Here is a 15012-nt window from a genome sequence, read left to right on the forward strand (position 1 = left end):
TAAGTGAAAAAAAACCAAACTTACATCCATGCATTCCCGGAGGTCTCTTACGTAAGCCTTTTCTGTCTGAATTAGCTCAGCCATAATGAACCTTAGGTGACAACAGAAAGAATAATCAAATCTCAGTCTGTTAGATCACTATGAATACATAATAACCATGAATACATCTTTCTCCTCATCAGCTTTTGCTTTTTCCACTGCTGCGAGAAAAATTTGAGAACTGAAATGTGAAGAGGGACAACAGATGAAGGAAACATAAGAGGTAACATCCTCCATTACTAACCAGCACAAAAAGAAATGGGGAAAGAGATGGAATTTTTTCTCTAACACTTTTCACTTGCTACAGTTTTTTAACTTCTGTCTTCCCTCCTCCCTTTACATATTTGTTTCACATTATTTTTAAAAGGAAAAAAGCATGTTAAAAGAAGTCTAACATAGTTTTGAAAGTTTAAGATTCTGACATGCTAGAATTATCTGTGAGAACAAGCATGTGAATAAATGGCAACAGAAGCTGCTAAGTAATATCACTCTCTTTTTACCATTTATACAATTTCTAAGCGGCCAGACAAGCCATGACAGTTGTTTCATTATCAGGAGTGATTTATGCATTCTCATTAATTAAAAATAAATAAGTTTATTACTCTTTCCTGCGGGCAGACTTTCGTTTTTCTTCGTTAAGCTCATGAGCAGCATCGCGCAGTTTCACCTCTGACCCAGGGACACTGGCTGGGATTATATCCAGCTGCAAGCTTTTGCTCTTTATTAAAGAAAGGAAGAACTGATTAAGGAAGGAGACAGGAGAAAACAGCAGCTAAATCAAATGCAAGTAAAGCTTGTTTGTCTGTCATCACACTCAAATTTCTCTTACCGATTTATTGGAATCGGAGGAAATACCCAGAGCTTTCTCTAAAGAGGTCCTGTATTTCTCCATGCGCAGGGAAAAGTCTCTGTACCTCTTATCCACTGCTGTGACACATTTTTTAATCTCTGTTGCATGAGCATGCCCTTTTTCACAAAAGCCATCAGCCAGCTGTATCAACAACTTCACTCTCTCTTTGGTTTGCTATGAAAACAGGAAAATATAGTACAGTTACCAGCTCTACCTGTCATGCTGGGGGTCGTTTTGCTTAACTTGCTACTAAGCGCAACCGGAGAAGCCATTGAAGGAGCTACCTTCCTCCTCTCTCTTCCCAGATACCTTCTACTTAATAAACAGACACCTTCTACTTAATAAAAATATCATAAGATTAATGTAAGTTTCCTTGGGCTTTATTATTACAGGTCTAGAAGCAGGTTGTTAATTTTTCTTTCAAAAATGTGCTTCATATCGAACCCAGAGATTAAATTCAGCTAGGCAAGCTTTTCAGAGCACGGGTATTCTTCTTGCATCAATACAAAGGGTTTTGGTGCCAAAGAGGGTATTTTGTTTATTACCACTGAAGCACTGGTATTCGACCTGGCTCATAGAATCTGGTCTCAGAAATGTACCTCCTTTAGACACCACTGAAATGCTGGAGATAAGACTTGTTATATGCTTTACTCTTTAATGGATTAAGACTATATTCTTTAGGTCTTTTCAATATTATGCTTTGTTGTCACGCAGTTGTTCGAGAGAAACTAAGAGAACAAGTAGCCACCATCAAATCTGTAACTAAGTGTTTTTCCCAAATAACAAGGTGCTTGAGACTATGCACCTTCTTTCATGTAAATCACAGACCATGCACAATGGATGAGTTTATAGATCCACCTCTCTCTCTGATAGCACATAAGAGTATAGTGTACTGCCAGGCCCCTTGTTAACAGGGAGATAAGCAAAACAGTCAATAAAAACTTGATTCTTATGTTAGTTGAAAAAAGTCAGCCATTTGTCCTCTTTTTTTTTTTTAAATTCTTTTTCTTTCCTAATGGTCCCTCATTCAAGCATTTCTTTTCACTATGGAATTAGTAAGGTCTAACATATCCTCCCAACAGGCAGCAAAATGCCAAGGGAGTGGCACAAACAACATCCTTTCAAAAGGGGCACCCACGTCATCTGCAAGCTGACAGAGGAAGCAAGGGGGAGCAGTGGTGCTCTGCACGCTGGAATGGATCCAGCAGAACAAAGGCTGGAGCAAAGTTTAGATGGAAGAAAATCCAGATTTGAAAATCAAAAGTGATCTCTGTTCTTTCTGGATTCTCTCCCACATGTCCCCATGACCAACTCCCTCTCCAAGTGTCTTCTGAAGTGGTCCTTCAGACAAATGAACACTTGCTTGCTTTCTTGGGCTCTATGATTTCTCTATGAAGGTCAGAAAGCCAAGGGGTGGAAACAGGCAACAGTTCGAATAGGTGACAAAATGAAACACAGAGACAGACAAGGCTACATAAATTCAGGTACTTCAGTCATGCACTGGTTGTCTGTTTTTCACATGTGAAAACTGGTAAGCCTCTCGAGTGACATCTGCATCTCTGTAAAGGCCTTCAGAGATGTAGTATTACATTGTGCTGCCATGACACAAAAAAGTTTACAGGAGAATCACAGAATACTTTAATGAGTTACCTAACAAATAAAGCTTTAATTCTTCTACTATCCTCTAATTAAATCATAGCTGAATAATAATACGCCTTTTTGTATTTTATATGCTAAATAAACATCCAGTAGTCCACAATCACGAGGATATGAAAGTGGAAATCGAAGGCCCTGCAAGGTTTGTAGGTATTGAAAACATTTTTAAGCTATCTCACTACAATTCTGTCATGAGAAATCAACAGCACATAGGGCACATGGAGCTCCAGTAACAATGATTATCTGCCAGCTATCTTCTAGTTTATTCTATTCCCAGTAGAAACACAGAGAGATCTTTTGAGGGTCAGGGGGAATTTCGGTTGTTTTATTTTTTTTCAAATCTTACATAATTCAACTTGTATTCAACTTGTTTATCAACAACCTGGACAAAGGGATAGAATGCACCCTAAGCAAGTTTGCTGATGATAGGAAACTGGGGGGAGTAGCTGATACATCTGAAAGCTGTGCTGCCATTCAGTGGGACCTTGATAGGCTGGAGAGCTTGGCAGAGAGAAATCTAATGAAGTTCAACAAAGGGAAGTGCAGGGCCCTGCTTCTGTGGAAGAATAACCCTAGGTACCAGTACAGGTTGGGGGTTGACCTACTAGAGAGCAGCTGGGCAGAGAAGGACCTGGGAGTCTTGATGGATGACAAGTTGACCATGAGCTGGTAGTGTGCCCTTCCAGCCAGGAGGGCCAATGGTATCATAGGGTGCATCAGGAAGTGTGGTCAGCAGGTGGAGAGAGGGGATCCTCTACTTGGCCCTCATGAGGCCGCTTCTGGAGAACTGTGTTCAATTCTGGCCTCCATAGTTCAGGAAAGACAAGGAACAACTGGAGAGGATTCACTGGAGGCCACAAAGATGAGGAGGGGTCTGGAGCATCTCTCTTATGAGGAAAGACTGTGGTAGCTGGGCCTGTTTAGTCTGGAGAACTGAGGACTGAGAGGGGATCTCATTAATTAGTGTAAGTATCTCAAGGCAGGTGTCGAGAGGATGATGACAGACTCTTCAGTGATGCCCAGAGACAGCACAAGGAGTAATGGCCATAAACTAAACCACAGGAAGTTCCACCTTAACGTGAGGAAGAACTTCACATTGGGAGTGGCAGAGCACTGGAACAGGCTGCCCAGGGAGGTTGTGGAGTTTCCCTCTCTGGAGACACTCCAAACCCTCCTGGATGCATTCCTGTGTAACCTGCTCTAGGGGTAGGGGTCAGTGGGGGGTTGGACTAGATGATCTCCAGAAGTTCCTTCCAACCCTAACTATTCTGTGATGCTGTGATATTTTGTTTATTTTACCTTTGCTGTGATCTGAAATTCTTCATGCTCTTTTAACAGCTCTTGAGTGTGCTGGATACTGGAACCAGTGGAAGTATGTGTGGATAAATAAAACTCTCCATTGTCATGAATCCATTCCAGAGCCTAAATAAAACAATAATGAAGGAAAGTAAGAGAAAAGGCAATGTATTTTTGCCAATAGAGACCATCTGTAATCAGTATTTCACAAACACAGATTGGCCACAGGTGAATTTTACTCCATGTCATTTGTGGCAATCATCTACAATATCCATTAGTTCATAACTCTTAAATAATTCACTTAGTCTATGAAGCAATGCTTAAAGAACTAAAAATTACATATGAATCTGAATACTTCAGGAAAGTCCACTACTACAGGATTATAGCAGTCCACTGTTAAAAGGTTCTAACTGACTGTGTTTACAGTTTTGGTAGTATACTCCCCAAATGAGAAAAAAACAAACACTTCTTTGGTGCCACACAGGACAGCTGTACTCAGAAATACGCATTTTCCAATTTGTAAAAATGTACATAAAACCACTAAATGAGTAGGCTAAACTTTCCAAGCACGTAAGATGTAACTATCACTTCACTCTGACATATTCCAGCCTCGTGAAGTACGGCCTGTGCTCCTAGAAATTCAACCTACAGCAGATAGGGAATGGTGAGATGTATCAGTTAAACCAACAATGTACATATAGGTAGAAAAAGACAAGAACTAAGAACTGCAAACTAAAATTGTTTATCTTCCACATCCTGACACCTTATTTGCTCACTATTATGAAAAATGCTGATCCATGTTATTATCTATGCTCTACCCCCATTAATATCTGCTGCCCTTTTAAGCAAAACTCAGTGGTCACAAGGAATCTCTGGCTCCCAGAAAAACAAGTCATCTCAAACTGCTGCATAACAGTAAAACTCAACCTGAAGACTGTTTGCAGCTCTAAATGCAGGATACCTACAGCAGTACGTAGAGGTACATGAACTTAGAAACGCCTTGTTTCTGACAAAGCCAATATCAGATGTTCAAAGAGTTTAATACAGCTTGCTTAGAACCATCTTATTACTTAATGCATGTGTACCTTCTGTGACTTCAGTAAATACATACAGCACTAGACAAAAATTTCATACTCCGAGAGAAAAAGTAGTAGATTGTTAATGGGTCCTTGCTCCTTCCTTAAAAGGGCAAACTGAAATTATGAGAGTTAATCTATCCACATTACCAAGAACAAAAAAAGTTTTATCTTGGTGGACAGTAGATATGTATTTTTCAAAAGCACAACCTTACACTGAATCAGAAAAGGCATTGTCTGTATTATAATTCCACCAACAACTTAAACTCATCAAAGCTGTGACAGAACAACTTTGATTCCCTTACTTCCACTTAGGATGCTTTTGCATCTTGGTACAAAAAGTAAAGTGAGTAGAAAGCCTTCAAAATCCAACACTGAATGTGAATGCTAGGATGCCATTTACCTAGTCACGTATTAGTACAGATGCAAGTCTGAGAAGATGGGCCTATACCTTTAAAAGTTCACTGATGGAAACAAACCAACAACTCTTGAACTACTATCAAAAAAAGCAACAATTCAACCAACCACCTCTATGACACCCTTTGTCATTCCAATGTCAATTTTTGCAAATGAAGACTGATATGGACAGGCAGCATGGCTACTGCTGATATTACTAACAACATTTGATACTTGTTTTTAACTTTTTAACCTCTACCTTTTTTTTAGTGGGTTTATTACACAATGCTGGAATCAATGGAACAAAACCTTCCCCTCCCCACATCATAAATGGTTTAGGTTGGAAAAGACCTTAAAGATCAATTAGTTCCAATACACCCACCATGAAAATGAAATGTTATCCTCTCATAACTTGTTGGCAGTTTTCTAGAGGCACAATATGACAAAGTTCATCCTGATTTAATTCCTACAATTTAGATCAGCTTTCATTTCATGTGAGCTATCACTACAAGAACTAGAGAAATCAAGTTAGGGATTAGATAGGTCCTTAATTCCAGAAAGATTTGAGGATCTACCATTGTTCTCACAAACTACTATAGTATCTGTTTCCATCGCAAGGGCATCAAGTTCTGAAAGCACAAAGAATGTGTTTTTCCATCTTCCAAACAGAAATCTAAATGAAGACAGCAACATTCCCATTTTTTTGGTTAATCAGTGTGGAGTCCCATATATGGTTTAGTTTGCTTTGCTTTTCAGTGACTGAACTGGTGATTGCTGAAAAATGGGATTTGCAATGAAAATGCTGACAGATCTTTATTTCCAGTGTTTGACTGTTAGTCAGTAATCTCTATACAAAACCAAGTAGATCATGTGCTTGGTAGAGGCTGAAATTAAGGTTATTCAAAAGTGGGGTAGGGGGTAGTGAAGAGGTGTCGTTGTTGTTTTAAAGAGGTATCAATCTTCAAATTCACTCCAAGATTTATCTTGTATTAATTTCTTTGTGAAAGCATGAAAGACAGACTGGAGAATTTGTTCAAGAGAGCAAAACAGACCACGAGTATTTAAACTTTTGTCTAAATTTGCTGTCAGAAAGAAATAAAAAATTAGTTTTTTGAGTCCTTTAAAGTAGATCTAACTATATTTCACACTATGGGCGTTGTGCCCTTTTCTGCAGAACAGGAACAGATAGTTTCCTTTCTTTGTCCTATATCCAGTTAAAAAAAAAAAGTGGTAAGAGACCACTGCAGATCATTCTAGTTACTCATTCTGCCTTGATCCCCCCCTACTTATTTTTATGGCATGTGTTTTGATTAGTAAAGGGGATTTTTTTTGTGTGTGTGGTAGTTACTTAATAGTTCTTTCCAGACTGGTAAACTCAATAAAATACAAAGAGGCGGATCTACCATGCAAGACACCAAATATACACAGAATTGAAAAACCAAAGTAATTCAGTTATTATTGTTTAACGAGTTATCCAACTTGTCAGATTTTTAGAACTGTCAGTCAACTTAATTAGATATTTTTTCCGCAACGTCTGAGAAAAACGCTGCTGCCAGTTATTTTCCCACGACAAATTAGGTGTGTGTGTAAAAGTTAACAAGCATAACAATTTGTCAAACACAAGTTTGCAGAAATGAGATTTGCCAGTACCAAATGAAGCTGGCAAAAGCAAAATACCACCTTTAAGTTACAGCAGTACAGGCACCCCGCTTCAACAAATTTAGTTTTCTGTATTAAAGAAAAGACAAATAATTTACCTTTCTATTTTGACCACTGATCTTTCAGCCATTCGAAATATTGAAGTCAACGGCAAATGTTTTACTGTGAGACAAAACAGTGTATATCAACCCTGGATCACACCAAAGAGGATTTTTATATAAAACCCTCACCTGTTTGGCACTTCTTTCAAACACCACATACTGTTGGCATTGATCAAGACGTCTTTTACGCATGGTCCAATAATGCAGCACACGGTTCTCCCTCTGGAACAGCTCATTCAAGATATCTGAAGAAATCAAAATAGTTTCAATAGAGGTTATTATAACCAAAATTGAAATATCATATTAAAATCAGGAGAATAAAGTACTTTATATTGTAGAATTTACTATACGCTTACTCTTTCTGCTATTCTTTGTTTTGTTTTTTTTCCCGATATTCATGAAAAACAGAGTGTTGCTTTTTCACTACTTACAGAAATGCTGGTTAAAGAAACTAGAGATGCAATTAAAACTTACTAGTGACACTCTTTTTTCTCTCAAATATTTTTCACGAAGAGACTGCCACTGCTTATAGCAGAATTGAAAATGTAGTCTGATAAAGATGGTTCCTGAATGGAACCTCAGAGAGAATGAGCATGCACAAGTAATCACTACATGCTTAACATCTCATATTAATCACAATTAAAAAAATATTGTCTTATTATATCAGTTTCCTATAAAGTATTTTAATGATTTAATACATATGAACAAATACACAACCTTAAGTCACCACAAGATCAAATGCAGCACAAAAAGACAATATATGTACAGAAACTCAAGTAATAAAAATAGACAATTAGTAAGATTATAATTCTCTATCACAAAAAAAAAATCAAAACCCACACAGTATAATTGAGTAAGTTGACTTGTTCAAATATGAATGTTCACTGACCCTTGAAAGAATTTCCAGGTAATATATCCCACTATTAACATGCAATTCCATATGTCCAACTTTTAAATTGTTCCTAGCAAAGGAACTCTGCTTTTTTAATGCTTATGGCTTTTATCACCAAACAAAGAAATTCTAGCAGTTTCTTATAAAGCTCACTTTACCCACTGCTGCTGTTCCGATCCGCTTAGATGCAGAGGGGAACCAGGTTCTAAAAACATTCCCATAAGCGAGATTAAGACACAAACAAGGCCAGATGCAGGATCCCAAAACAATAATTCAACCCCATGCTCAAGACAATGGTGAAGCAGACTCCATCTTGTAATCAGTCCACTACAGCTGCTTCCAGAGAAGCAGCTCTACTTGACTTTGTAGCTACTGCAAACCCAGACGGCAAGCTGAGTCACAGGGAAATGGGGACACCCAATGTCTCCACCAGGTAATTCTGTCAGAAGTGCACAGAGCCAAAGGGGAGGTCTAGTAGAAGAGATGACAAAAAGGGCTCATTCTTCACACTAAAGCTTTACTTGATTTTCTCTTATACCCACAGCTGGCTATTTTCCGTGATCCACCATTAGAAATGGAGGATAACAGGTGCTAGGTGCCTTAAGGTCTGTGCATTCTGCTCCCCCACTGTGCAGGTCCACCATACTTCACATTTCAAAAGCTAACAACTCCAAGATACAGTTTGACAGAGAAGCTCAAATAACAAGAAGATGGAGGGAAAAAGCATCTCTGTTTACCTCATCAGTTATCTGGGACCAAACACAACCACTTGTGACAGCCTCTCTGAATTATGAAACCTGTCTGCATCACTGTCAACATCCTCCTCCTTGGAAGCAAGTATTCCCACTTGCCACAGGGTGCTGAGATCACCCAGGACTTGCTTTTGGTTGGAATCTGGTCACTGTGGCCAAAGTTTTCTTTCTGCTGGTCAGGCTCCCCTCAAATAAGCCTCAACTGATCTGTCCCTTAGCCAAGTTATGAGCTGATCTGCTATGAACCTCTCCTGCTTTCTCGGTTTTATTTCTGCCTTATGTCACTTCCAAAATGCCTGCTCAGAATATATGCCAGACTTAGGGAGGGAGGGAGCTGGGGAGGGGTGGGTGGGACACAATTACCATTATACAATGCAACACAGCCAGCTGGACACACCATATAAAAAGAGACATCTCGATAGTGACGCAAACAAAGTAGTTCTGACAAAGAGCAAGCGAGGTGAATTTAGCAAAATGGAACAGCATTTGTTTTGTCAGGACATGATACAGATGGCAAGGCAGTGAGAGATATTTGGCTGGGCACTGTCAGTGTTAGTGCCATTAATTTCTTGGACTGACAAGGAAGAGAAAAAATATTCTATAAAATACTCTAAGAAAGTTATAGAACATCAATATTTAATACTAGGTTTGGAAAAACAGCTCTATCTCAAGCCATCTGAACTACAGTCTCTGTTGTCATTTTCTTTTAAATCCAGCATTTGTTAGGACTATTTTCTAAACTTCCAGGCTCAAAGAGCTCTAAGTTATCTCTATGCATCCTGTACCCTCTATCAACCTATCTAAAAATATAAGCACCATTAGGCAAGTTCCTGTACAATGTTCAGTTGCAGCCTGTACAGCAGAAACAGGTAACAGAGAAGCATACAAACTCAGTAGCAGAAACAAAGATGAAGATGCCCCATTTCTGAGCTAACTTAATTACTTCTGAGTAATTGTCACCAATTGAATCTACCTGCCACAGCACAGTTTTAGGCCACAACTCTTTCCTAAATAAAGAGAGTATTTGGATACTCTGAACTGCACATCAAAGAAATAATTTACACTGGTATGCAGGGACAGAGGGACACCTCTCAGAGTTCAGTATCACTGCAATTCCTGTTTCCCATGAAGCATGTTCTTAGCTAAACTTCACCTAGATTAAGACATTGCTTTTCTAGGTATTTGCAGCTGGGGATAAGAATCAAGTACGCCACTGAATGAGGTTTTTCAAAAATGTTCAGCAGTTCTGCAAGAACCCAAACTCAAGAGTTACTCAAATTTTTGAAGTGTTAATGTACTATATACTGAGTGCAGTATGCCAGTTTCAAGCATACACCTGAGTATGAATGTGTGATGCTCTAGTAAAATGCATGTAATCTCTATTTCACCAAAATAAAATAAACATTCTATTTTTTTTCCTCCATTTAGAAAAGGAGATGAAGAGAGGGTTTTTTTTCCTTACATGCATATGTGAACATGAAGGACAGAATTAACTTTTAAATCATTTGGTCAGCTACTGCCATACCATTGAGACCTAATACGAAGGGAGTCCTAACTAGTTCTATCTCGACTCATGTTTAATTCTCAGCAGCATATATTACACGGCCTATAGAGGAAAAAAGTTAGAGCACATAGCTTATTTTTTCTGCTTGGGGATTTTTGCTGCTTTTTTTGCTGCTGTTTAGACATGTATCACTCATCTAGAATTTTACATGTACACAGAACAAGCACAGTACTATGGTTCTGACGTATAATTATTATTCTTAAGGATATTAGAGGAGACCTTTCTACTCTTTCCTCATCTGAACACATTTTACCTCTCTCAGAATGACTGTTTCTGCACAGATTTCCAAACTGCATTTTTAAAAAGTTTGCCTAGTACTCAATAAGCTACAACTTCCTGCTTGCTTCTGCTTTGTTTTCATTGTCTACTACTGAGACAAAGTCAAATGAGACAAATGTCAGCAACACTTCTTCAATTATTGATAGTGCTGGCAGTTATGTTGAGATTTTGTCTTGCACAGTTCTGTAAATGTTGATGTCTTGGCAACAGTGGAAAAACAATCCTTTGTCTTAGCTCTACATGCTAAAAGTTTCAACTGGTACAATCCAATTATTTCTTTAAGAGTGAAAAGTATGGCCAATACTCTATTATCTTTCCAATACAAAAATTCAACACAGGAAGACCTTCAACTTGAGCACTGTCAGATATATGGGTAAGTTTAACACAAACTACTTTTCCGTTGCAGTAAAGTGAAGCAGTGAGCATGTCCCTTTCTAGTAGAGTCATCAAGTAAATTAGAGCGGAAGTGACCTCTGGAGGCCATCTGTTTCAATCTCCTCTTCAAAGCAGGACTAACTTCAAAGTTTCTCAGGGGCTTGTTCAACTAAGTTCTAAAAATTTTTGAGGGCAGAGATTCTACTACCTCTCTAGGCTACCTGCTCTACTCCATATTGCTGTAACACTGTCTCCCACTACAGAATTTTCCTTCCTGCAACTTTTACTCTAGACCTATCGCCATGTTCCTCTTGAGTTTGGCTCCATCATACGCACAACCCCCCTTTGGGTAGCTGCAAACAGCACTTAATTACACAGTTAAACTTCTCTGGTTTTGAGTCTGTAGCATAGCCAGAGTGTTCAGTCACAGCTTCAAAATGCACAGAGAGGAATACAACTTGCAACTAAATTAGTAAAATGCAATATTTACTTCTGAATCTCTCTGATCTCTGTTCTGCCTACCTCACACATCAGTTACACATATCCTATTAATTTTTGCTCTTTCTTCCCTGAAAGCCCTACAGATCTCTCTCTTGATTCCCTAGAATGCATATTATACCTTAAAGCTGCACAACATATTATTAATCATAGCAAAAGCCAAGCCTCATATAGTAGCTCTTTCCTGCTTCACCTCAGGTACTACCTACCTACTCAACTAATTTAAATATGATGTCAGTTATCCTATACTTCATAAAGTTATCCAATACTGATTCAAACTATATAAAGGGCCCAAGGGCATAGCTCAAGGGATTACCAGTGGGATCACTGGCACTCCTAAGGAACTTAGAGAATGCACAACGAGCTCCCATCTGGCTTCAGACCAAACATTATCATATTGAAGTTTACTATCTCATTGTCTCAATAAAAACAGCACATTTGAGTCTCAAATTGAAAGAAGATTAGGTGTAAGCAGCAGATAAATAAATTCCAAGCAACTTCACTTGAGTATAAAAGACTTCGAAGACTGGCAGATCCTTCAAAGTGTGCGAGCAATTTTAACTGTTTCCTGTTAAGTCTGACAGAACTCTTTCCACCTGGGCAAGCTTCACTGCCCCATCACCACACATACCACAGCATGTGATGACCATATTTTCGTGTGTAACAAAAAAAGAACAAGAAACCCCTTACTTTTCACTTGTTGTTCAGGTGCTTTGATGTGCGTCACCATCCCGGGCATGTTGACGCTGTTCCTGTGCAGGTATTTCAGAAAGACATCAGCATTCCTTCGAGCCAGCGTGCAAGCCTAGAGAGTCAGAGGTATTACTTTATTTGAAGGTGCACAGATACACATCCAGAAAGAGATTAAGGACCTTCTTCACCCCTTTTTGAATATTTCTCACACTCTCCAATATTGGAAAGCGTTGGTTGTTAAATTTTTGTACAAGTAAGCCAAGTCAACCCAACTATTAAAACAGTTTTTCCACCAAATAGCAGTTAAACCTTTCTTACCTAGCAGGAAAAAAAAAAAAACAAACAAAAAGAAACAGACAAACAACTCCAAATAAAATGCTGTTCCTTTTCATCTGAAGATCCTGAAAAGTAATTACCTGCTCTTGAGCTTTTAGTGTGACTCAGAGCTCACAGAGAAGTTTATTTAGAGTATGAGCCATGTGCCACCTGAAGTTTGTTTACTGTGTAAACGGAGTGCACCTGCTTATGTACTCACTGGGATATTCCAAAACATCCATTAGTACTTTAAACAAAAAGTAAATGCTCTGCTAAAGTGAAACCAAAAGTGCCAAACTAGTAAGACGTGCCCTCAAAATATTAAGGCAAGGCCTTGAGAGCTTTCAAACCTTGCCACTGTAATGCCAACACTCAGCTCAGCTGTCTTCTTCATCTTAACATACACCAAGCACTACATATGGGCTGGCTACCTTATTTCTAATAAACCGAATGTGGAATGCTACTTCAAAAGATTAAAGGTAGCATGGTTTGATACAGTAACAAAGAAACTAAATAATTTCTCATACCATTTAAAGATAAAGTTGGTAACTCATGCCAGCTGCAGAAGGATCTATCTGGCAGTATACTTTGAGTTACACTAATATGTTTTTGAGTGTTGCAGTTTGTGCACTGAGGACAAAAAGGTTTTTAACAAAAAAGTTTTATGCTCTTAGTCTTTTATGGTGATGCTGGAAAATGCCTTTGATTACAGAGTTAGTTACACTGCTCTGCAAGCATCCATTACATATTTAATTCAGTATGATCAGTAACCTTCTTCACTAGGACATTTGTTGGAACAAAAATCTTTAATTTATCTGAAAACCGTTACAAAAACCCAACTACTCCCAGATGCTTGTCTACCAGTTTCCTCCTCCTGCACTCCACTGCAGTCCAAGTACATCAGAGCTGCTCTGATGCACAGGCAGCAATGGCACTATGTGATTGTCAGTTTCTCTTCCAAAGCAGCAGCCTTTAAGCATTCTTTAGAACGACAGTAGCTCAAAGCAGTGATTTCCAGTTCCTGTTCCATCACACTGGGAGACCTGACATCTACTGAAGTTCAACGGGAAATATATTTATAAAACTGGTTACAATTTTATGCACTTGAAAGTATTCTCTTAATCACTCTCACAAGCAGTTAACACATTACTTCCCACAACTTCACATTGGGACATACCTGTAGTTTGAGTGGGCACTGTTGCTTTCCAAAGCAATTTCAGAACTGTAAGAGTGAGCGTTAGCCTGCATGTTTTCCAAGACACAAAAGACTACCAAACATCGTCAACCTTACCTTTAGGAATGCCTCCTTCTGTTCCAGGTGTTTGCTTATCATGGGAGTAACATGATCTGTTTCAGAGTTGGGACCCAGTTTGTCTGCTCCCCCACACCAATCTTCTTCTCGCTTATATTCTTGTTCCAGGCTTTCCAGCACACTGCACACCTATCATGAAAAACAAGACCAATTCAAATACAATTCAGTAAGAGAAAAAAATCAAAATTCAAGCCTAAATAAAAGGAAAACCAACCTACCTCTTACATATACCTCAGCTTCTGACATATTTTGACCAGGACATAAGAGAAGGCAACAAACTTTGGCTGTAGGTTTGCAAGCATTGGCCTGCTTATGTGCAATTGCTCAGAGGCCATCCCTAAAGTTGTTCATCTTTCTCTGCCTCTGTGATTGCATAATACAGGATGGGCTTAAGTTATGACTGCACTGGAAGCAACCTTGCCAACCTTCCCCCAAACTTTTCTGTGGACAAGTAGGATGGAGCTGATTTTTCTCTGACTCCCACAAAAAACCCTAGAATTAGCCATCTGGAGCACTTTCACTAAAACCTACGTGTAACTTGTTTATGGTTTAAGCAAAACTTCTTGAAACAAGCAAAAATCCAACAATACAACTTGTAAGTGTGCCTTATCTTGAAAATATTCTACAAAACTTTTCTCAATAAAAGAGTAAGAATGTGAGGAATTTGAAACCACTGCCCCTTGTCATGTCACTACAGGCCTGGTAAAAAGTTGTTGCTTTATAAGACCCCTTAATTTACTGAAAGGTTGCAACACAAGATTTCTCATTCTAAGGCAGCTGGTGAGAGGATTTGCTTTTTTCATTTTTTTGTATAACCGCAACTATTGTAAATGGGTAAATACAACCAAACCTAGGCAATCATTGTTAAGGTAATGCTGTTCTATGCCACACTGAGGAATTAACCAAGGCAGACACAGGTCATGTAGCATTTCTGTACCTGTTCAGAAGTTTTATAGAAGGCAACAGAGGCATTCACAAGCTTGAGACGGTCCTCCATCTTCAGCATCAGCTGTTGCCAATGGGAAGCAACCTTCTCTGCACACTCCCGGATCATATCCATATCATAGTGATTAGCCTGCAGCATTGCTTCTGCCTTCTGCTGAACCTGCAGGGCACTTTGATGTGTTTTCTGACAAGAGGTGAAAATTCAGGAGTTCAGTGGAGCACTTGAGTTCATTTGCTTGAAGACCTCAAAGGGTCACATTTCCACTTGTGTCAATGACACTTCTATACACGCACAAACACCCATCAACTAAAAA

At 38.9% G+C, this 15012-nt stretch overlaps 1 protein-coding gene across 1 annotated transcript in view; it reads right to left on the bottom strand.

Moving 5' to 3' along the window:
• The window catches only part of TRIO (trio Rho guanine nucleotide exchange factor), a 255846-nt gene that overhangs the window by 91783 nt on the left and 149051 nt on the right, over nt 1-15012 (bottom strand). Inside the window, 8 exon segments of the mRNA XM_051799299.1 lie at nt 25-91; nt 642-757; nt 869-1063; nt 3845-3967; nt 7203-7318; nt 12124-12238; nt 13733-13882; nt 14691-14882. Of these exon segments, the coding sequence (XP_051655259.1) occupies nt 25-91; nt 642-757; nt 869-1063; nt 3845-3967; nt 7203-7318; nt 12124-12238; nt 13733-13882; nt 14691-14882 (1074 nt within the window).

The sequence above is a fragment of the Manacus candei genome, unplaced genomic scaffold, assembly GCF_025592945.1.
Source record: "Manacus candei isolate 608988 ecotype Guabito, Panama unplaced genomic scaffold, ASM2559294v1 h1tg000049l, whole genome shotgun sequence".
Taxonomy (NCBI): Eukaryota; Metazoa; Chordata; class Aves; order Passeriformes; family Pipridae; genus Manacus; species Manacus candei.